At 42.2% G+C, this 24,322-nt stretch overlaps 1 protein-coding gene across 4 annotated transcripts; it reads left to right on the forward strand.

The window, feature by feature from the left end:
- Window positions 1-496: 496 nt before the first annotated feature.
- LOC131106937 (rho-associated protein kinase 2-like) lies at window positions 497-23,232 on the forward strand. 4 transcript variants are annotated; one of them, XM_058056496.1, is made up of 35 exons: window positions 497-699; window positions 788-896; window positions 3,251-3,332; window positions 3,935-4,035; window positions 4,642-4,779; window positions 5,656-5,916; window positions 6,104-6,248; window positions 6,322-6,460; window positions 7,590-7,681; window positions 9,184-9,343; window positions 10,046-10,139; window positions 10,554-10,636; window positions 10,760-10,808; window positions 10,905-11,040; window positions 11,124-11,215; window positions 11,296-11,542; window positions 12,068-12,174; window positions 12,233-12,392; window positions 12,611-12,771; window positions 13,445-13,629; window positions 13,706-13,775; window positions 13,884-13,987; window positions 14,325-14,511; window positions 14,879-14,972; window positions 15,929-16,023; window positions 16,352-16,540; window positions 17,681-17,849; window positions 17,985-18,191; window positions 18,484-18,551; window positions 18,632-18,720; window positions 20,653-20,731; window positions 20,928-21,192; window positions 21,297-21,573; window positions 22,487-22,603; window positions 22,861-23,232. In XM_058056496.1, exons 2-34 carry the CDS (start codon window positions 801-803, stop codon window positions 22,572-22,574), a joined length of 4,509 nt encoding a protein of 1,502 aa, XP_057912479.1. In that variant the 5' UTR covers window positions 497-699; window positions 788-800; the 3' UTR covers window positions 22,575-22,603; window positions 22,861-23,232. The 4 variants fall into 4 exon arrangements, with proteins under 4 accessions (XP_057912479.1, XP_057912480.1, XP_057912481.1 ...); XM_058056497.1 differs by having other exon boundaries at window positions 497-896; window positions 10,557-10,636; XM_058056498.1 differs by lacking the exon at window positions 22,487-22,603 and having other exon boundaries at window positions 497-896.
- The last annotated feature ends 1,090 nt before the right edge of the window (window positions 23,233-24,322 follow it).

The following is a 24,322-nucleotide window of genomic DNA, read 5'->3' on the forward strand; positions in this document are numbered from 1 at the left end:
TGGACTAGAACCCTCCAAACCGTTACCAATAATAAAACCTGTGAAATGAGGTAAGGTCAGGAAGCTATGACAATTCCGCACAAATAAAACCTCACCGGAAGTCAAAGACTTTCGAAATTAAATCCACAAATAATACTACTGCTAAATTTAACCCCATCTGTTTTGTATTCAATTGAATCTAGCAACCATGTTATATCACCTGATTGCTGACGTTAAAAATAGCTAAAATATGCTAATGTTTGATCATATTTCAGGGTTATTTCTGTAGCAGCTGTTTGGACTATCGCAGAATTAAAAACAATCAGACTTGCCCAAACAGATAAAACAGTTATATTTTTGTCTCCAACGCTTATCTATCCTATTTTGACAAGTTGTGTGCGTTTTGAATTCGCTAAAAAGAAAAAAAGAACGAAGTTTTAATTTGGTAGTCTGTGCCGGAAGTGTCATGTCACGCCTCAGCTGTCTTTCATGTCTCTCGCACGCTGTACTCGGATCAGTTTGCTGAGCTGTACCTGGGACAAGACTCGGCTCACCTGAGTGGGAAGACCGACTCGCTTCTGTTCGGTACTGAAGAGTCCGGTTGGAGCTCAACTGTCTCTGGACACTTTGAACTTTAGGCTTTTAGAAACTCTGTTGGATGAAGAATAATTAACCTGACTAACTTGAACCGAGGAGCTGATATGAGGAGTCTTACTTGTCGTGAGTAGTGGAGCCCAGAGACTTGTCGGAAAATAAACACTTCCGGTGTTTTTCACCCCTTCGTTTTATTTATTTATGACATTAAAAGACAAATAATAAACATGCTCGGGGCGGAGAGCATGCTGGAGAGCCGGCTGAATAAGCTGGAGGCCCTCATGAGGAACCCAGAGTCGGTGCTAAACTTGGAAACGCTACTGGTAAGTTTATCTCTCCTTATTTTTGTTTTATTAAAACGAAGGATGGCACATAATAGCGACGATCGGTGATGACGTCATTAGTCATTCGTCACCGTAGCAGGTTTTACGATCACGTGACCTCTTTTGACACATGTAAACACACCCTGGTTACCTAATTAGATGCACCACATTCAGTACAATATGTTATTATAATTTACGTTACATTCAGTTATTTTTTTTACTATAACTACTAATATTGTTACGAGTTTGTGTCGAATGTATTTAGAAGGAGGCTAGCTTGAGAGCGCTGGTGACTCATCAATGCACTGCTATGCCATACAGAGCCAGTTGACAACTGTTGTTGACAACTTTTAATCAGGAATACTGCATCACTTCAACTCCTGACAATTTTAAACCAATACGTGATCTCCCAAAATGCTACTACATTTCCAACAGTTGATTTATTCATTTGAACTGATTTGGATACGTTGGGGCAAGACTTCTACATGATTGCCATCCATCAATACAATCAAAGCCTATGAAGTCCAACCTCAGCCTTTTAAGTTAATGTTTCCTCATACCCTGCATTGTTTTCCACTTTTGCTATTGAAATAATGCTGCTTGTACTGTATGTCTTCATGCCATCCAGCATTATTATTTGAAGCAATGTCCGTTCGCCATGTAACTTAACAATGGTGGAAGGCAGCTCCCACACAGGAAGCTGAGGTCACATCCTGGAATTGAGATGGCGATAAACTGCATCGTCCCTTTCCCGTTTGCTTGCACAACACAAAAGGTGTTTTTGTTGTTATTTGTAGAAGGAATGCCACAGAGTGGTGGATTTTGCAGTTTTTTGTGTGCTTCTGAATGAACTGGTAGTTAGGGTTCAGAGCGAAGACATGATTTTAACCTGTTGCTGTTGTGTATTAATAATTGATGAAGAAAAGGGGAGTTTTCATGGCTGTTTAACAACTGGAATCTTCTATAAGTGCCGCCATGGAAGCATAGTCTAACATGAAGCATTTTAATGAAAGAAATAATACTTTTTGACTGTTATTTAAAACATATTAGGCCTGAAAAGTAGGCTAACAGACTGGTAATAGTCAAAGCCCAACTTTTTCAAAGGACAACCTTACCCGATCGTGTTGAGATTTGTTTCAGATTCCAGGAAAAACAATCAACAGAGTTTCCTCTAATTGTTGATCCAGAGGGATAAACACACAAGATAACACGTGGCTATAATAAAGAGAAACATGACCATGTTGTTATGATTGTTTTACCAGCACCATACAACCATCTAATCTTGTTTTGTCTGTCTACTAAGCTAAGTAACAACAACAATGCATTAGTAGCTCTATTACAGTCAGGGTGCTGGGAAAATGGAAAAAGTTGGACCAGCTATTTCAAGAATATTTAGTCAGATGTTCTATCTATACATGACTTGCCTAACAACTTTTGTTTAAGTTGCTCAACAAATACAAAAAATACTGAAAATACTGAATTGAGGCCGCATGAGGTATAATGATGTCGTATATCATGACAGAAAGATCATTTTCCACCAATATTTCAGTGTACAACCTCAGGGGACTTCTGAGATTCCACTATAATGTGTCACTGTAGATTTACGTGGACATATTTTAGTGGTGGACTATTTGTGCAGGGTGACAGCCTCCATTGTGTTTTCCTGTCTTATTTTGGTAACATCACTGCATGAACAGACACACACTCTGTCTAATGGCAGTCCAAAGCCATAAGCTGTTTGTCCCACAATAAATAGCCTGTGAGCATGCGGTCTATTTCCACCCATCTGCAGTTGGGCAGGGGGAGAGCTCTCCTCACCGTCGCTATTTAAAGGTGCGGAATTGTTTTGGATGCTCCCTCTTGTCGGCCCAGGCACATGTCCACCGACAAACGTGCCGTGCTGTTTTAATTCCATGTTGAAACCCGACGCTGCTGATTAAAATGATGACACAAGGGAGGCTGGCGTGCCCTGCCTCTCGCCCGAAGATAGCTGGTATAGGCACCCCCTGCGACCCTCGTGAGGATAAGCGGTAGAAAATGAATGAATGAATGAATAAAAAGGTTTCCCCAAATTTGAATCGTTTTTATCCCAGGACCACCCATGATTCTGTAGGTGCAACATTACGAGAAGAAAGTAAGAGTCCCTGATGGTCCTGACAGGAGCTAAAAGAATGTGCCATAGTAGCTTCCTGTAGCATGTTGTTCATGCCCATGGTATACCCTGACTCCAGCACACTTCGAACTTCGAACTTCGACTTCGAACAGAATAAGCCGTAGAAAGTTACACAGTTTAAAATGTTATAGGATAACCTACTCATGTTTAATGTCATGCTAACCATTTTTTTCCCTTCCAGGATTCCATAAATGCCGTGGCTCACGACTTGAACTATCCTGCTCTGCGGAAGAACAAGAACATCGAAACGTTTTTGATGCGATGTAAGAGCTGCCATGTCAGTTAGAGGATACAGTTGATACATTTCTCTTGTGCCAGGAGCCTAAATTGGTTAGGTTGACAATTTGGCTGCTAGAGTTCCCATTTCAGGGTTGCACGGCGAATGAGTGTTTAGCACGCAGGCCTCACAGCTAGGAGACCCGAGTTCAATTCCACCCTGGAGTTTGCATGTTTTCCCTGTGAAAACCTATGCCTGGGTTTTCTCCGGGTACTCCGGTTTCCTCCCACATTCCAAAAACATGCTAGGTTAATTGGCGACTCCAAATTGTCCATAGGTATGAATGTGAGTGTGAATGGTTGTTTGTTTATATATTGCCTGTGATTGGCTGGTGACCAGTCCAGGGTGTACCCTTTCACCTGAGGACAGCTGGGATAGGCTCCAGCACCTCCGTGACCCTTGCAAGGGTAAGCTGTAGAAAATTAATGAATGAATGAGTTCCCATTCACTTTAGTGGAGTGTAATGAACGCCTTACCGACATGTCCCTGATGCAGATGTTATTTGCTGACCCTCCTCTTTCAACATGAACAATTGTTGAAATGATTGACCTCCATGTCGCCATGGCAACATATCTTCTCTTCTCACAGTTGAAAAGGCGGTGAGCCAGCTGCACGAGCTGCAGGTTAAGCTGGAAGACTTTGAAAAGGTGAAGCTGATCGGAAGAGGAGCTTACGGAGAAGTGCAGCTGGTGAGATCTTATTATTGAACTATTATTGAACAGTGATATCCATCTCTGCTTTGAGAAGCAGTGGGCGGCCACTGTTGGGAGGGGTTGTAGGTCAATATCCTGCATCCCTGTGTAGGCCAATCTTGGGGGCAGAGTATCTTTCCCAAGGACACAACAACACTCCAGATACCAGACAACCAACTCTGCATCCAATGCAAGAGCTGCACCACAATAATAAACATATTGTTAAATGAATGCATATTTATCAGTGTCAATGAAAACTAAGCATTAAAGCAAAGTTAAAATGTACCTAATTTTGTGATGCCTTGAAGTTGAGATCCAGATCCACAACAACCTTAATTCTGGTGTCTGCTGAATGTTTTGTAGTGTAAACGTGTCTGGACAGGAGTAGTGTGTAGGAGAATGTAATAATAGAGAGGAGAGTGGATGGGGGGGGGGCGTGTGTCAGCTTGTCTTTCTCCAGGCTTATGCCTTTAATTATGGCCTCCCGCCTCCCTCTTTGCCGCTCATGTAATACTGATCACTGTGACATCGTGATAATCTTGTTGTTCTGGTGCACTCTTGTCTAAACGTCTCCTTTTTCTTTCCCCCACGCTTCTGGTCTAGGTGCGACATAAGGCCTCTCGCAAAGTTTATGCCATGAAGCAGCTCAACAAGTTTGAGATGATCAAGCGGTCCGACTCGGCTTTCTTCTGGGAGGAGAGGCACATCATGGCCTTCTCTAACAGCCCCTGGCTCGTCCAGGTATGCACATGTACACTTTTTATTGCGCTTATTGTTACAGTCTCTGCAGTTTGGCAGTATTGTGGTGGTATCAAAATTAGTATGATAAATAAAAAAAGAGTTAATAAAGCACAAGTAAGTAGACCCCACTCCAGTGCGATTTTCCAAACATTAATTGATTAGTACATGCATATTAAGGCAAACTGTATGTATTTTTTGTCTACATTAAGCATTTTCAAGCATAAGCCAAGCCAATCACAGGGCACAAATAGACAAACAACCATTCACACTCACATTCATACCTATGGACAATTTGGAGTCACCAATTAACCTAGCATGTTTTTGGAATGTGGGAGGAAACCGGAGTACCCGGAGAAAACCCATGCATGCATGCACGGGCAGAACATGCAAATTGAACCCTAGTCCCCTAGCTGTGAGGTCTGCGCGCTAACCACTCGACCGCCGTGCTGCCCAATATGAACATATTTATATTTATAAAGAAGAAATCCTGCTTTGCAAAAATTCACTTCTCGTCAGTGAGTCTGGAACCAATTAACCACTTTGAACGAGGGATTACTGTATGTACTAGTTTTCAATATGTCTTCTTTGTGTAAACAGTTAACAGTGTACCCTTTAATTAAATAGAAAATTCTGCCAGTCCTGGATAAAAAAAAAGTGCTTAAATTTGCAATGTAACTTGCTTTATATTAGTTATGCTTTTCCAATCTAGATACAAATTTCAAGTTTTTTAATGAGAAATGACACAGAACCCACCTCCTAAATGCCAATTTTATACCAATACGGTATATGTACAATAATTATATTTTTAATGCTGTCGGCACTAGTGATGAGTTGAAACAGGTACACTTGTGTGTAAAATGTGTGTTTCTCTTGTAGCTGTGCTGTGCCTTCCAAGATGACCGCCACCTCTACATGGTGATGGAGTTCATGCCGGGCGGAGACGTGGTCAACCTCACCTTGAACTATGACATACCGGAGAAATGGGCTCGCTTTTACACGGCCGAGGTGGTGCTGGCTCTAGACGCCATCCACTCAATGGGTTTCATCCATCGAGACATCAAACCCGACAACATGCTGCTCGACCGCCACGGACATCTCAAGCTGACCGACTTTGGCACATGCATGAAGATGGATTCTGTAAGTTGGCATCCATGCTCTTTCACCTTGTTCTCAAGGCTATGAACCGGTTGCATTTTTAGCAGCTCCATTGCACCATCTAGTGTTTAGATGTGGGAGTAACTCCCAGCCTTTTACATCTATATAGCTCCCAAACATGACAGTTGTTATCTCTTCCGTTGTTATTAGCATATTTTTATGTCCAAAGACAGGCATGGTGCGCTCAGACACTGCCGTAGGCACGCCCGACTACATCTCCCCCGAGGTGCTCCAGTCTCAGGGTGGCGAAGGTCACTACGGGCGGGAGTGCGACTGGTGGTCTGTGGGCGTCGTCCTATACGAGCTGTTAGTAGGTGAGTGACCTCTTGTGGATTATGGCTGCTAATACACTTGATACGGATAATCATGATCATTTTTGTCACACAGGGGAGACTCCTTTCTATACAGAATCTTTGGTTGGAACCTACGGGAACATCATGAACCATAAGAATTCGCTCCGTTTCCCAGATGATGTGGAGATGTCTCAGGAAGCTAAAAACCTCATCTGTGCCTTTCTAACTGACAGGTTTGTTCTTTTCTATTTTATTTTACCTTCATTCTTTCCGACTCTTGACTGTGGCTCCACTTCCTGTCGCTGACCACGTTTTCTTGGTTATAGTAGTGATATGAGGGTCGATACTGACATAATGGTGCATTCTCAAATCAAAATAAGACTTGTGATAGTTCAGTCATTTGAGGTAGTCTATTTACCAGACACATGCCGTGTATTTGTACCAAGTATCTGATCGATATCACCAATACCGGCCTACATTTTACTCAGTATTGGCTATTGACAAAATCATTGGTATCATGCATCATAACTTTATACACCGAACGAGTTGAGACTGAATCAACAGAGCCTATGCTGGTTGCAGCCAAGTAACGCACTCAGACATCCACATTATAAATTCCACTATAATGTAATGAGAGTTCATAAGAATGATCACTTCATCAATTATCACTCCCACCCTTAATTCAAAAAATAGGTTAAGTCGTGAAACAAGGACTAATCTGAGTGTTAAAAATAAAGTGAGCATGTGTAACCCCGCCCCCTCCCTGGAAAGACTGAACCAAGACCATTTCTGCCTCAGTACAGAGGAGCCTTTCAGGTTTTCTCACTCTGTTTATTTACCTTCTTCCTTGCTATTCTCTCACCACACCTGAAAAAGTCTACATTGACGCTCACCCACTCAAATATCATCTCCCCTGATTACCGCTCACTTGATTTCCTTGCGTCTTTTTTTCTATTGTGATCAATTTCTCCGTTGCCCTTTTTATATCATCATGTTTCTTTCCCGCCTCTGTGTTTTTTGAGTCTGGAATGTCCCACACGTGGCAAGGCCAAGCTGCCGCGCCCCTCTGGCCATGCAACCAGCAGTGGAGGGAGCAAAAAGGGGCAATTAGGGGGAGAGAGAGTGTTGGTTGGAGTTTTCAGAGCGGTGCAGAATGAGGCGGCTCAGTTCATTATCGTTGCTATCGCACTCGGATCGGACCTCTGTTATCAGAGGTGGTTCTGTTACACGTCCACCAGTGGTCATGTGGTTGTCCACTCTGGTCGGTGTGGTTCACGCCTAGTGGTCAGTCCACTCAAAAGTGACTGTGATGACATGTTGATGATGGTGGGAGGTACTCACGGCACTTCCCGCTGTGTGCAGGGAGATTCGTTTGGGCCGCAACGGAGTGGAGGAGATCAAATGTCATCCCTTCTTCAAGAGCGACCAGTGGACCTTTGACAACATCAGAGAGAGTAAGTGTCTTTTTGAATTATTCTTAAATATTCCACTCTTTTATGACCTGTTTTGACCATTTTGTTGGCAAATCTGCTTCAGTCTTAGTTGATGGGTGATCTCCATCTGATGTATGTTTGGCACACACAGTCTCCATGTGCTCATCCTGCATGATGCGGAAGAAATTGAGAACTATATGCTAAAAGTTAATTTTGGAGTACTAAAAGCAGAGGCACAACGGTGCAATGTGTTCGAGCAACACTGACTCACTGATCAAATACAGTTTGAGCCAAATATTATGTCATTTTATCAGGCCATTATCAAAGCTGGCATGCAAGCATTGGGTAAACACAGTTTTGTTGTGGTTTCACTGCAGCACGGCCAACTATAACACTGCATGACGACAGGAAAAGTGTTGCTTGACTTTATAGCGTCTTCAAATATATCAGTTTGGGTCTGTAAACATAATTTATGAAGACCCAACATTGGACTACACATGACAGTACTACAGCAGTATGTCTCCGTCTTCACCTGGCTTCCATTATGACAACACACACAACTTCTGATCAGAGTCTGGCAAGTTGGGAATATGAAACCACCAACATGCTGCACACACACACACACACACACTGCAAACATGACCCACTACTGTCCTCCATGGCTCCATGAACTCTCCAGTTTTAAAATAACAACAATGCCCCCCGCTGTGGCAGCTCCTAGGTTGGAGTTAAAGAAGTCGTCATCACGGATGGTAGGCAGCACACTCTCCCCCCCTGGTAGTCTCCTAGGGGCGGGTGGGGCCAGCTGTGTGGCAAAGGCTAATGAGAGGGGGCACCACAGTCGTGGGGTTGTTGCCGCTCTCTCACTGTCACTGTGGCCTGGGCTGCCTGTCATTAACCATCCTCTATCAGGGTGCATTCTGGGAAAGTGAGCCACAAGGGCCTCCGTGGAGCGAGCCGGTTTCTCTTGCCGGCTCACCACTTTTTGGCTTTTTATTTTTCTCTGCTTTTTATTTACCCTGATTGGCTGCTTTCCTTTGGCCACTATTTTCACATTATGAGAAAGAAGTGAAAATGATTGCACAGCCTGATTTTTTCTCTGGTGGTGACATGGTACACGCTGCTGCCTTGCATGTACATGGTCCGAGTTCAATTACCGGCAAGGGCCCCAACATCCAGCCATTGGGGATGTATGGTGCCAGTCCCAAGGCTGGACAAATATGGGAGGTTTGCATCACTCATGCAACGAGATCCATGATATTTTTAAAATTTAAGTGTGTACGCTCCTAAGAAGAGAGTACCTTGTATTTGTGAAAGGCTGTGTGTGTGTGTGTGTGTTTGTGTATGCACGTGTGTGTGGGCGCACAAAGTGAGCACTGTGCGTGACCACCGTTCCGGTCACGGCAGCCTTGCCCATGTCTCGTTTTTTTTTTTTTTTTTTACTACTAGCATCCCTGCCAAAAAACATGCTTACTCGTGAAAGGGTCCTTTGAAGGCTTTAAATGTTAAATGTCCCTCCCCAGCTGTGGCTCCGGTTGTGCCAGAGCTGAACAGCGACATCGATACCAGCAACTTTGATGACATCGAGGATGATAAGGGAGCCGCCGAGACTTTCCCGCCACCTAAAGCCTTTGTGGGCAACCAGCTTCCATTTGTTGGCTTCACTTACTTCAAGGAAGACCAGTAAGTTTTGTTTGGTCTTTTATCGTGACACCTTGTTAAGTTCTTACTTTTTGTTTCACATCAGTTTCCATGTAGTTTATTCCCCCATTCAAAAAGCATCACTTGTAGAGGCGTTAATACAGGGCCTCTGACACAGGAAACAAGCTGGCTACCTTTTTTTCTTAAATAGAACCTTCCAGCATTCACACACTGTCTGCCTGTTCACGCTCCACACTGTGCTGCCTTGTTCCGAAACCGCTCTCGCCTCTCACCATGAGCTCCTAAAGCTTGCGTGCTCTTAAGAGTGCATTCCTCAAAAAAAATGTAACACAACCTCCATTTTGGTTTGAGGTTGTCTGAGTACTGTTATTACTAGCTGTTGTTGTTGTTTCCTGTCTTGTAGTTCCCAAGCGAGATGTATATATTATTGTGTGCAAGTCAAGATCAAAATTAAACTTTTTTTTAAAAAATCAGTTAAAAATCTTACAAAGATGTGCACACTGCCTATTGTATCTGGAAACCATTCTTTCTTCCTGTAAAAACTGGCCTCAAATTCTTTATTTGTCATAAAATACACGGTGCAGGGCCATGTAATGGTTTCCAGAGATGCTTGCTTACCATCATCATATCTCTAAAAATAAACCCACCCAGACTGGCACTTGATTTAAATGCAAAACACCCTCAAAATGTTACAAGTGACGTTTCCCCTCTCTCCTCTCCCAGGCTGCTGAAGGCAACTAAAAACAGCTCAGAGGATTCTGATAACGAAAAGGACAAATTGGAGGAAAAACAGCGTCGCTCTGACAACAAGAAAGAAGTAAGTGTTTACTCGGATATAGAAGTTGAATTTAATGGGGGGGGGGGGGGTCACAATAATCTGAAAAGTGATGATTGCATGATCCAATTAAGCTCAAAATGGTCACTTTAAAGTGGTATCCTGGGGCTGGAGATGACACATTGTTCTTTGTTTCCTCTCATTTTCAAAGCATGGCATGTTGAACAAACAATATAGCTTCCCCACTGCCCCAAAAGCAGATTTTCTGGAGCATATTTTGTGGCACCCTGGAGCTAAATGAAATTTATTTGTCTGAAAGGCAGATTAGCAGGTTTGAAGTTTTTCTTAAGATGTTGTCATTTCCAGCTAAAAATATACATTTCTGTTTTGGTATTTGGTATTTGATATGGTTGTAGCATTGGATCACATTGTTTTCTCACCCCTCTGCTTTGCTAGCAGCTGCAGAAAAAAGTGAATGAACTGGAGGAGCAGCTGGATCATGAAATGCAGGCCAAAGACGAACTGGAGCACAAGTTCCGGTAGGAGCTAAACCGCATCGAAATAACACCGAGATGGCCTCAAAGCAGCGTCACCAGTGGTTACAAGATGACAAGAATATGATTGAAACTCTTCTGACTCTATAATCTGCATCTTCTCCACAGAAATGCCACCAACAGTTTAGAAAAGTTGGTCAAAGAATTAGACAAGGAGGTGAGGATGAATGCCATCGCTGCTTGATATCACGAAAAACAACATTCTCTGTTTGTTCCGCTTAGTCTGCGTGTGTTGTCATCCCTCTGTGGTCAGATGAACAGCAGACAGCTCATGGAGGCCTCACTCAGGCAGATGGAGCGCGACCGAGTGCTGCTGCAGCACCAGAGCTCTGAGAACCAGCGCAAAGTGGAGATCGAGACGGACAGGAAACGCGGCTTGGAGAATGAATGTGAGCACCCGCTTTAGACAGCTTAGGCCTACATAGCTAGATAATGGTTGTTCATCTCTTCTAATGTTATACTAACGCACTAGTGAACAGCCTGAGGGACCAGTTAGAGGATCTGAAGAAGCGGAACCACAATTCACAGATCTCCAATGAGATGAACATCCAGTTGCAGAAACAGGTGAGGAGAAAGGGGTGCTGATGTTCATGACGACGGAGGTTCATTTCCGTGAAATGTTCACGTCTCATTTCCATCTGCAGCTCGACGAGTCCACAGTCACGCTGCAAGCTGAACAGGACGCGGCGGCGAGGCTGAAGAAGAGCCAGGCGGAAATGCAGAAACAGGCACAGAGCCTGGAGCTGAACCTCAGGGAGGCTCAGGAGAAGTGCAGGCAGCTCGAGGAGGGCAAGATGGAGCTGGAGAAGCAGCTGACGGCGCTACGGGCCGAGCTGGAGGCGGAGAGGAGGGAGCGCGGCGTCAAGACAGAAATAATCGCAGACCTACAGGGTGAGCCGCTGTTTTTTCATGCACACAAGTGGTTGCGAACTATCATTATGAAGTATTAAACACCAAATAACCTTTCATGTATGCAAACATCTGCTCCAGTGGTAAAAATCCAACACATGCTCCACTTGGAGCCAAAACAAGGAATAAGATGTTAATTGTTTATTGGAGCAGGTCTGGGGAAATATTTAGGTCATAGGTGGAAACATCTGAAAAAGCCTGAAGCAACCGGCTGCGAATGGCAAAACTGAAGTGCCGCCAGAGCCTCTTGTGAAATGCTTTTTGGAAACTTCATTTGAAATGTTGAGCGGGGACACTGAACAACAAAGTGTAGCCTGTTTGCACCAATGCAAGTGGGTGGAGATAGGTAAAAGTGAAAAAAAATATGATGGATGTATTGGAGGCATTACATCACAGTTCACCTGAGGATGTCATGTTGTTTTCCATATGCATGTTTTTCCCTCTCATATAGTGTTACTAGTCTATGTATTTCTATACATTCAACTTCTTTCTATTCACCCACCTCAGGACGCACGTCTGGTCTGGTAGAGGAGGTAAAAGAAGTCAAGTCATGCCTCTCCTCAGTCCAGACCGAGAAGAACCAACTACAGGAGAAGCTCAATGACCTTGAGAAGGTTGGTTTCAGATTTTGGATTTTGAAGTATAAGAACTTAAAATGCTTTGTCTGTGCAGGAAAAGAGCAACCAAGAGATCGAGTTGACATTTAAGTTAAAGTCGCTCCAGCAGAGCCTGGAGCAGGAGGAGACTGAGCACAAGGCCACGAGAGCCAAGCTGGCGGACGAAAACCAAATTTATCAATCCCTCGAGGTGGCAAAATCTGCTGCCTTAAAAGGTGAGCGACAGGAAGGGTAGAATGGATTGATGGATTGCAATGAACAGCTTCACAAATAAGAGAATCAAGAAAACAAGACAAATAATGTCTCCGTCATTGCCATGGTGACCCTGGATCACCTACCTTTGAGTTTGAACTCTAAATGACACTTTATAACAGTAGGGGGCGCCCCAGTGCAAAAAATCTATTCTTATGCCGCTCCTTACCTTGTGTTGCAGAGATGGAGCACACCCTTCAGGAGGAGCGCCTTCTGAAGCAAGAGGTGGAGGCCAAGCTGCTGCAGCTGAAGAAGGATCACTCCATGCTGGACTGCGATTACAAGCAGGCCCAGCACAAACTGGATGAGCTGCAGACACAAAAGGAAAGAGTTTCTGACGAGGTTTGTTGGCAGCCCAGGATACTGTATGAAGTTTTGAAACTGGTGGCCCGTGTGCCATCAGCGGTACCTGAGTAACTTAGGAGCTCATACTTTTGAATTAGTGGACGGGTCGCATTTCAAAGTAACTTTAGTGTGGTTAAAATATACAGTATATATGTACTGTACACTGGGTAAATATACAGTTTACAGTCCTTTCATTCATTCATTATTTTCTACCGCTTATCCTCACGAGGGGCGCTGGGGTGCTGGAGCCTATCCCAGCTGTCTTCGGGCGAGAGGCAGGGTACACCCTGGACTGGTCGCCAGCCAATCACAGGGCACACTTATACAAACAACCACTCACATTCATACCTATGGACAATTTGGAGTCGCTAATTAACCTAGCATGTTTTCGGAATGTGGGAGGAGACCGGAGTACCCGGAGAAAACCCACACATGCACGGGGAGAACATGCAAACTTCACACAGAGAAGGGTGGAATTGAACTCGGGTCTCCTCGCTGTGAGGCCTGCATGCTAAACTCTCGTCCACCGTGACGAGAGTTTTAATGAAAACGTTTACGCAACATTGGAATTCCACCCTTTGCTGATTGCTGTCAAGTATTGAAACCTTATTAATATGACCATTCAGTTGCACGAAATCATGCCCATGTCTAATGATGAGTACTAACGCAGGTAAAGAACCTGAGCCTGCGCCTGGAACAGGAGATTCACAAGCGCAGCCTAGCCCAGAGTGAGCTGAAAATGGAGAAACAGCAGGTGACCGTCCTGTGCACCTCGGAGAAGCAACTCAAACAGGAGCTCAACCACCTGCTGGAGATGAAGCAGGTCCTGGACAAACACAACAACGACATGCGCAGGTCAGACGACGACACACGCATACGGCTGATTGGCGGCAACCGCTAGGGGAATGACAGATTGATGGTCCTGTTGCAGGGAGAAACAGGAGGCTGATGGCCTGTTGAAGGACTTAAAGGAACAGCTGGAGGCGGAGCAGTATTTCACGGTAGAAATGTCGTTTTTTGCTCCGCACACAGTAGTACTACTTAAGCGCTTAATGTGTGAATTTGCAGTACGAAATGAATGGTAAATCCTGTTTTTCTCCTTTTGTAAGACCCTTTACAAGACGCAGATCCGTGAACTGAAAGAGGAGTGTGATGAGAGGAACAAACTGTATAAAGAGGCTCAGCAACGACTGGCAGAATACCAGGAGGAAAGGTAACTGCAGGCTAAAGAGGCGGATGAGTAAAAGACTGCATGAATATTCAAGTACCACGGAAGAGTAACTGTTATTTTTTTTTTTCTTTTGCTCCAGGGCTCCTCCTGTAGTTGTGAAGTGTAATTTAATTTTAAGCTACTGGGTGGCAAGAAATTGAAAACTGAAGAAACTCTGAAGCTAATATTTTAAGTCAGACATTAACTGTATTAATTATCAGCATTATGTTATTTTTTGTCCTTGTATGAAAGAAAAGATGTAATACATTCATACAGTTCTTCAGCAGTTTAAATTGATGACTTCCATTTTGTTTTTGTTTTTTTTCTCCTCCGACTTCAGGGAATCGCTCGCATCCCAGCTGGAAAGCAGCCTGACCAAGGCAGACTCGGAACAGCTGGCTCGCTCCATCGTGGAGGAGCAGTACTCCAATCTGGAGAAGGAGAAGATCATGAAGGAGCTGGAGATCAAGGACATGATGGCCAAACACAAGCAGGAACTTGGCGACAAGGAGGCCACAATCAGCTCGGTGAGAACCCAATGGATACATAAATTAATAATCATTTTGAAATAATGATTACTGAATATTTTCATTGAACTGGTATTATCTTAATTTAAAAAAATGACTTTTCTTTCTCTTTGTAACTGCATTTAATCCTATTTAGTTGAGTATTTTGGTGTATTATTGTCACCAGTTGCTCACATGTGGTCCATAAGTGATCCCAAACTCCACAAGGGACTTATTAGAAGAGGAAGTCATTAAAAATCCTCAGCTGGCGTCCTGAATTTTAAATGAATGTGGACAGGAGAATGTGTGTTTTCCAGTCCAGCACTGTTCTGGAACATTAAAGTTTATAGTTGTTATGGCGATGCAAACTAACTTGTCGCATTCCCAGCTGGAAGAGTCCAATCGCACTCTCACCGTGGATGTTGCCAACCTGGCCAATGAGAAAGAGGAGCTCAACAACCAGACAAAAGAACTGCAGCAACGTGAGTACAGTCAAACTAAATTTGCCTCGGCTTTTGTATAGTAGTGCACTACTATATATATATATATATAACTATTTACTACAACATGTGTTGCTGACTCGCTGTCCGTGCATTTTATATTGAATGTGCCTGCTAAATAATCAGCCATGGGGTCAAGAAAAGTAGTGAGTGCCACCAATTTGATCAAGAAGATGATTAACGATACGGTACGGGAAGTCTGTGTCAACAACATCAATTATTTTCTGTATGTAAAAATAGAATTGTTCTCTTTAAAAATTATTTTTTCTCAATATTTTTAGACATCTGGAATGGATTAGCATGATTTCGGATTGGGAAAAACATGTTTGTTTTCGTCAAACGTTTTGGTACGAATTAACTCATTCACTAACCAGAGATGTATTAAGTCTTTTTGCCCGAGAGGCACAAAGAGGTGATGATGCAACTGCACACTAAAAAAGATCATGTTGGTGCACTTTGCTCTGGTACTCCGGTTTCCTCCCATATTCCAAAAACATGCTAGGTTAATTGGCGACTCCAAATTGTCCATAGGTATGAATGTGAGTGTGAATGGTTGTTTGTCTATATGTGCCATGTGATTGGCTGGCGACCAGTCCAGGGTGTACCCCGCTTCTCGCCCGAAGACAGCTGGGATAGGCTCCAGCACCCCCTGCAACCCTTGTGAGGATAAGCTGTAGAAATGAATGAAGGGGTTTAGAAGTAAAATTTAGCTGAAACTTAGCTATTTTCTACTGCTGATTAGTAAAGAACAGAAAAAAAAATTCTAATGAAAGATGAGAGGATAATCTTTCTTTTGGTATATATGATGAGTTTCTAACAAAAGTGAGGTACCACTGTATGGTTGTTGAAGCTGCAAGCTACAGCCAATAGGTTCAAAATAAGAAAACAAAACAGCTTTTAGATTCTTAAAAATTAGCTTTTATTTGCTATTTCTGCAGAGCTCCAGAAAGCGAAGGAGGAGGAGACGGAGATGAGCTCTCTTATAGTCTCCTTTGAAAAGCAGCTGCAGAATGAAAGGACACTCAAAATTCAGGTGTGTGTTACCCCGCCTACACAAGGCTGGAAAAGCTCTGACTCTTTCCTTTACTTTCAAGAATGTTTTTCCACAAATCTTTCTTATTCCAGACAGTTGTTGCTAAAAATGGTGTCGGGCTGCAGGCTTGTGTTCAACGTGAAATGTTATTTTCAGCAACAGCAGGCTCCTCTCTCTTAAATTTGTGTTTTTAAGATCCAACCTGTCTTAAAAACATGCATACGTTTTGTGAAGGAAGCCTTCCAATTGCTTTTATCTGCATTTTCCCACATTGGAAGTCATGTAAATACAAGTCATCTGAAAAGAGCACACTGCATTCTGTACCCAGGCCATCAACAAGCTAGCCGAGGTGATGAACCGGAGGCAGACGGTGAGGGGAGTACACCGAGGCACTGACACGGAGGTGCACAGGAGGGAGAAGGAGAACAGAAAGCTGCAGCTGGAGCTCAGATCAGAGAAGGAGAAACTCAACAGCACCATCATCAAATACCAGAGAGAGCTGTCGGAAATGCAGGCGGTGAGTACGCCCACACTACTTAAGACACGGAATGATACATGAAGATATCCACAAGAAGAACAGGGATTTTACAGGAGATACGAGTGGATTAGGACTCAAATATCAGGTGCAAAAATAGCCTAGGTTGTCTAGGTCTTCATATTCAAACCATATTGATTTTTAATCATCATGATTGGTTAATTAATGTAGCACACTCATATGCCCGAGGACATGCCTGAATTAACCAGGCTGAAAAGTAGTACTGTACGAGTGTCCTGGCAAGAGAGGGTGAGACGGATGCGGATATATGGTTATGGTTGTTTTAACGTGGATGTTAGTTGCAATAAGCTACAGTTTCCCAGCAGGCTTTGTTGTAGTCAACATGATCATTCTGCCACTTTAAAGTAGCGTTATTTTAGTTTTGTACAGTTTAACTATTGTTACTTGGAGTACGAATCTGGCATCTGTAGTAACAGTTGTTGTGCAATTAGTGCTATATAATATTGTGGCCACTTATATGTGACATTCTAAAAATATTATTTAGCAAGACTAACTAAAACTAAAAAACTAAAAAAAACTAAAAAACTAAAAACTAAAAATCAACTGTACAAGGATAAAGTCAAAATTCGAAGAGAAAAAGTTGTAATTTAATGAGAAAGTCATCATTTTATGAGACATTGTAATATTATAGGAATAAAGCCATAATTATGAGAAAAATATTTTTTTAAAAAGCAAAAATGAAAAAAAACGACTGTAATTTTACAAGAAGTCACAAAAATTCTAGAGAAAAAAAAGTCCCAATTTTACGTGGATAAACTTTCCATATAATGAGGAATTTAACAAATTTAATTTCATAACATTGTTATATTATTAAGAAACCAAACATTTTTGGAATATTAGAGGAAAAATATTATGTAAACCATAAAAAAAATTAAATAATAATGTTAAACAATAATAATAAAATATAATATAATAATAATAATATTATAGGAACAAAGTCATACTAGTATGAGGGGGAATCTACAAAATGTAATTATGCAAAAATGTAAAAAACAAAAAACAAAAAAAGAACAGACACTAAGGTTGTTGATCATAAAAATGGTATGATTTCATGGGTACATAATTCCGACCAATAAGATCACGTTTGTGTTTGTCGTGTAGCTAATAGCGGAGGAGAACCAGGTACGTCAGGAGCTTCAAATGACGCTGGCCAGCAAGGACAGCGACATCGAGCAGCTTCGCTGCCAGCTCACCTCCCTCAGCGTTCACTCTCTGGACTCCACCAGCATCAGCAGTGCCAACGACCTGGACGGGGGTGAAGGCTACCCAGGTACCGCCTAACGTGTACTACAATTAGTAGTCTCCTTTACCGGTTTCCTCTGTTTTCACTTCAAATCTTCTGCACTTTTCCACCTTTTTTCTCCTCCGCTCCTTCTTCCCCCTATCTCGACCCCCCGTGGCACAGTACGTATTACTCACTCGCATACCTCTGAATCAATGTCCTTCACCTACCAGCGCACACACAAATCAGTGCGCATCGACACTCGGCCCGACCTCCGACGTTCCGCACACTCTCTTTTTGACTCGGACTCTGAGGATGAAGAGGAATGTGAAGAGCGGGGCCAGAGTCCCCCGGCTCTCACTTACCAGCAGCCTGAGCCTGAACATGCAGGTGATCCTGCATGGTGGTTCATGGTGTACATTGAAAATATACATTAAAAAATACATTTACTGTAGCTTTGGCATGTTGATGACTAACCCCTCTATTCTGGTTACTCTGCTTCTGCTGTGTCTTTTAATCCCTTTCACTCACAGTTGACGCTTATGCACAATACGGACAAAAGTCTTGGGTCACACCACATATTTAATAAATCAGGTGTTAGGTAGTGTTTGGCCAATCATATGCTTCCAATAATACCCTAATTAAATCAAGATATACTGAATGAAATGTCTCCTCCTTTTAGACTCCAGACTAGAGGGCTGGATTTCACTTCCTACCAAGCACACAAAGCGGTTCGGCTGGGACAAAAAGGTAATGACAGTGATTATTCCTTGTATAATATCCTTTTTTTATCCTTTAACCCACTCCTCTCCCTTTCGTTCCCTTCACAGTACATAGTGGTGAGCAGTAAAAAGATTCTGTTCTACAACAGCGAGCTGGACAGAGAACTGGCCAACCCTTTCATGACCTTGGACATAGAGTGAGTTTATTCATTCATTCATTCATTTTCTACTGCTTATCCTCACGAGGGTCGCGGGGGTGCTGGAGCCTATCCCAACTGTCTTAAGGCGAGAGGCGTTGTACACCCTGGACTGGTGGCCAGCCAATCACAGGGCACATATAGACAAACAACCATTCACACTCACATTCATACCTATGGACAATTTGGAGTCGCCAATTAACCTAGCATGTTTTTGGAATGTGGGAGGAAACCGGAGCACCAACATGATCTTTTTTAGTGTGCAGTTGCATCATCACCTCTTTGTGCCTCTCGGGCAAAAAGACTTATTAATACATCTCTGGTTAGTGAATGAGTTATTTTGTACCAAAACATTTGACGAAAACAAACATGTTTTTCCCAATCCGAAATCATGCTAATCCATTCCAGATGCCCAAAAATATTGAGAAAAAATCATTTTTAAAAGAGAACAATTCTATTTTTACATACAGAAAACAATGCAAAATAATTGTTGTTGTTGACTTTCCGTACCGTGCTCAGATCAAATTAAATATCGTTAATCATCTTGATCAAATTGGTGTCACTCGCTACTTTTCTTGACCCCATGGCGGGTTGTTTTACCATTCACACTCACATTCATAATGTTCACAATTTGGAGTCGCCAATTAACCTAGCATATTTTTGGAATGAGGGAGGAAAACAGAGTACCCGGAGAAAACCCACGCATGTATTCTTTGTAAATGATTAAATAATCTATCAGACGTTTAGCCTTCCATTAATTCACAATCAAAAACTATACGGGACAACCACCAGTCAGACTGTATAGGGTAGTTTGAGGTAGCTAGCTAACTAGGTGATAGCATCGAACAACTGCTATTGGCGGGCAGAGGCTCCACTCTATCCACCATATGTTAAGAGCCAAACCATTCCTGTCTGGACCTGCCCCCTCCTTTTAAAGGATAAATAGATTGGATCTTGCACCGAGCTCTCAGTCTAGAGCAGGGGTCAGCAACCCGCGGCTCCAGAGCCGCATGTGGCTCTTCAGCGTCTTTGTTGTGGCTCCCTTTGCAATGCTTGAATATTTTTTAACACCTGAATGGGGAAAATGCATGTCTTTTGTAATGAGTTTTTTAAAAATCCAACTTTGTCTGAGACCATGAATGCATCCTGAGTGAGTTCTGACTGCTATTCAGTTCAGTACATGAAGGAAAATAAGTAATACTTTTTTGACAATTCTAATAAATAAATTGGAAATCATTTAAAAACAGCGGCATGGGAACTCTTTTGCGCGAGTAAACAAATCAGGTAAGTTTACAGTAGTTTACACATACATTTATGTATGTAAGTTTATCTCCAATACTAGCAAGAGTACTCCAACTCGTCTTTTCTTATCTGAACTACTTTGATACCCCCAAATTCCCTCCAATGTTGTTTTAAACATACTATATGCTTTGCGGCTCCAGGCTATTTTTCTTCAGTGGGCATTGGGTAAAATGGCTCTTTTCATAGTAAAGGTTGCCGACCCCTGGTCTAGAGTGACCGCATGTAACAGAGTAAGTATTGTTAAGCCTGAATGATGGAAAAGTTGAAGTACAAAGTACGTATCTTTTGATCCAACAACTGCCCCGAGCTACCTCCTCCGACATGCTGGCTCAGCAGTCACTCAGTCATCAATCATTGAATAGAGTTCTTACTCTGAGAATGGAATATATTTTGAAGCTGGAAAAACAATGACCTGAAATAAGACCAAGACAAGAACCTGCAGCTTCAGGTTTGTTTTGATAGACACAACAGTGCATAGCGGTCAATTCAAGAGGTATCAGCTGTAAAAGTTTGATGTCCAGTTGAGAGTTGGCAACTTGGCAACAGACTGGATTTTCACTGTACGTCTGCTTTCATTATTTGGGGCTTCTTGCTGTTATTTGAGCTTTTCTCTCTTCTTTCATGCCGCAGCAAGCTGTTTCACGTCCGACCTGTCACTCAGACAGACGTGTACCGTGCAGATGCCAAAGAAATCCCAAGGATATTTCAGGTAATGGAATAAAATAACATGAATAAAACATTTTTCTCTCTCTTTCTTTTGCTCAGCCCTGTACCAAGCCTGTTTTCATGCACCACTGATGCTGTTAAAAGGACATTTTGCCATTTAAAAAATCATCAAAACACTCAAATTTGAGAACATGCTCGTCTGAGAAATGTTTCACGACATTATCGTCTTATGCTCACAGATCCTGTACGCCAACGAGGGCGAGAGTAAGCGCGAGCAAGAAGTCATGGACGCCACATCTTTCGGCGAGCGCCCCTCCTACATCAACCACAAGGGCCACGAGTTCATCCCCACGCTCTATCACTTCCCTTCCAGCTGTGAGGCGTGCACGCGCCCCCTGTGGCACGTCTTTAAGCCACCGCCGGCCCTCGAGTGCCGCCGCTGTCACACCAAGTGCCACAAAGACCACCTGGACAGGAAAGAGGAGGTCATTGGGCCTTGCAAGGGTCAGTATATATAACGTACAACTTTGTATATATAACGTACAACTTTTTTTTTTTAATTGAGACGGCATTAACCTGTGTTTTTTTTTTCTCTTGTTCTCAAACAGTGAGCTATGACATGTCCACCGCCAAAGAGATGCTTTTGCTGACCAACAGCCAGGAGGAGCAGCAGCGATGGGTCAGCCACCTCCTCAAGCGCATCCCCAGGAAACACCCGTCAGCCACTGCCTCCCCGCCCTATGTTCCCGAAGTGGCGTCGGCGAGATCCTCCCCTCTTGTTTCGCCGCGCGCGTCGCCCAAAGGCTCGCCGCAGATTTCGCCACATCGCGGGGCCATGAAGATTCCGTCCACCAGACAGCAGCAGCAGCAGTCAGGCAAAGCCAGGTATGCTTTTTAGCCTTTCCCTTTATTATTTATTATGCAATGTACTGATATTCGTAATCATGTATGTACTGTATGTGCTGCATATGCTCATAAATGTGCTGACATGCGATGGATATTTTACATTAACCCTTGACAGTTGATTTTTTTATAAATACTTTTAAAAAATTATATATACAGTACACACACAGTATATATTATATAATTAGTTTTCTAAATAATTTTTACTATTCATTTTTTTACTAATACATTTTATTTTAACCCTTGATAGGACACTTGTAAATAAATTAATTAAATGTATATATATATTTTAGTTTAAATATTTGTAAATTTTTTAAAATTATTTTTATTATAAATGAATTGTATTTTACATTATTGCTTGAAAAGAAAAAAATGCTAGAAGGATTTCAAAACTAGACAAATATTTTTTTATTTATATTTATTTATATTTTATTACATATAATTTTAAAAAATTAACTCTTTAAAAAGCTTTAAACATAATTTTAACATAATTTAAAAAAAATATTTTTGAATACACATATTTATTATTAATAGTTTTACTTTGGATTTTTGCGCGCACCCCCTCTTCCGTCGCCCTGCCAAAGCGTTAATGTGATGTCATGTTGACACAGTTAGCCACACGCTAACTAGCTCTCGCCCCTCAGCAGCGGCCCCATGCTCCGCATCATCCTCCACTGACCTCTTCACCTTTGACACCATCATTCTTAACGTCTCTCATGCTTGGGAGACAGTAAGTAGCGGCGCTACCATGCACCCCCTCGCCCCGCCCCGCCCCGTCCCCACCTGCCAGCCTGCACACCTGCTGGTCTTGCCAATTAACCCGTTCACTCACCACTCTGTGTGTCATTGGCGGTGTATTGCCTGCCCTCAGTGATCCTTCCACTTACTGTTTCAGATTGCTTGAGTTTGGCCTGAAAGACTGGAGGTGGTCGTTGGACGACACCGCTAGTGATGATGATGATGATGATGATTTGGTCTTCTGAAAGAAGTGAAAAGGGAGGGGGGAAGGAGGGTAACTTGACCTCTGCATGTGTGCTTGCAGTGACTGTAATATGTTTGGAGCATCAGGGATGTCCATGTAGTCAACTGCAGTGAGTGCCAGGCATCAGTGAGGGGTTCCTATTTGAGGAAATATTAGTAAACAACTAAAACTGACATTGTTGTGTTTTTGTTTACTTGAATAACAGCAACTCTTTTACTTTATTGTGTGGGCCATTAACAATAGTTTCAGCTTTTTCAATGGAATATTGTCTCTCCTTCCTTTTACAGTTAACGGCGGCTGAGCAAAGACATTGTCTGTTTGGGTGATTGACAGCAGTGTGGCGACAAATCAAGATGAGAGACATTCACAGCCAGTGGAAGAACTTTAAATAGGAGAAAGAAGAGCACTACTTATTCAGGTTTTTCCCACACAAGCTAGCAAAAAAACACAAAAGAAAGGACTTTTACATTCATGTTTGAAGTGCAAGATGTGTGTGCTTTGTATAAATGAAGAGGACTAGCACATTCAGCACGTGTGGATTGTATTATTTCTATGAGCAGATGCTGAGTTGACACATCACGTTGGGTCCTAAGACTTGTTGCAAAGTCAACAGAAACAATCCCATTTTCTCTTCAATTATCTAATAAAATGATTGTACCCAGAAACAAGTTTCCATTGTGTTTACATTGGCTTCCTTTGCATACAACAGGAAATAATCTGCTCGAGACAATCCAGTAGAAGTTAAAAAAAAAACCCTGTTCCTGTCATGTAAGCATATTTCTCAGGTACCATATGACTTCTTCCAGAATAGTTCCATCTCCCATTGAGGTTCTTGTGGAGTGGGTGAACTTGACTGCCATCCATGCATGAATGTTTCAGAAGTGCCTAAAGCTAACCGGCGAACTCATACATACATAATGTAATAGCTCATCATGTTGCCCGTCTACTAAAGATTGGACTTCACAGTGCTCATCTAGTACTGTATGTTCTCTTATATCAAAGTCAACGACTTTATGGCTAGGTTAAATGACCACCTAATGTATGACCTGCAGCGGAAATAGAATCCTCATCGGACTTTTTCCATTTGTCCCTCGTTTACAGCGGTTAAATGAAAAAGGCTTCAATGTAATACTTTTGTATTTAGAGCAAAGAAAACCTGTTTACGACTTTTTAAATGCATTTTAAATTACTTTTTAAATGATTAGAGCCCTGTAGACATGAAATAACACCCCTATAGTCACCTTTACACTCCTATTATTCATTGTAGAACTCTTGTGCTGCAGAGACTCGAGACAGCTGCTAGCTGGCAGGCTAACCAGTTAATGTATTTCTTCTAAACTCAAGAAGAAAAAAAAAGTACCACAGTTTAACTATTGTTACTTGGAGTACGAATCTGGCACCTGTAGTAACAGTTGTTGCATAATTAGTACTATATAATATTGTGGCGACTTATATGTGACATTATAAAAATATTATTTAGCAAGACTAACTAAAACTAAAGTAAATATCAACATATCAATATTTACAAGAATAAAGTCAAAACTCGAAGAGAAAAAGGTGAAATTTAATGAGAAAGTCATTTTATGAGACATTGTAATATTATAGGAATAAAGCCATAATTATGAGAAAAATATTTTTTTTAAAAGCAAAAATGAAAAAAAAAAACGATTGTAATTTTACAAGAAGTCACAAAAATTCTAGAGAAAAAAAGTCCCAATTTTACGAGGATAAACTTTCCATATAATGAGG

The sequence above is a fragment of the Doryrhamphus excisus genome, chromosome 19, assembly GCF_030265055.1.
Source record: "Doryrhamphus excisus isolate RoL2022-K1 chromosome 19, RoL_Dexc_1.0, whole genome shotgun sequence".
Classification (NCBI taxonomy): Eukaryota; Metazoa; Chordata; class Actinopteri; order Syngnathiformes; family Syngnathidae; genus Doryrhamphus; species Doryrhamphus excisus.

Bases quoted from the DNA above. Each gene is read 5' to 3' on its own strand.
- LOC131106937 (XM_058056496.1), top strand. From the start codon at position 801: ATGCTCGGGGCGGAGAGCATGCTGGAGAGCCGGCTGAATAAGCTGGAG. The intron at 897-3,250 runs GTAAGTTTATCT...TTTCCCTTCCAG, and splicing joins TAAACTTGGAAACGCTACTG to GATTCCATAAATGCCGTGGC. The intron at 5,917-6,103 runs GTAAGTTGGCAT...TTATGTCCAAAG, and splicing joins CATGCATGAAGATGGATTCT to ACAGGCATGGTGCGCTCAGA.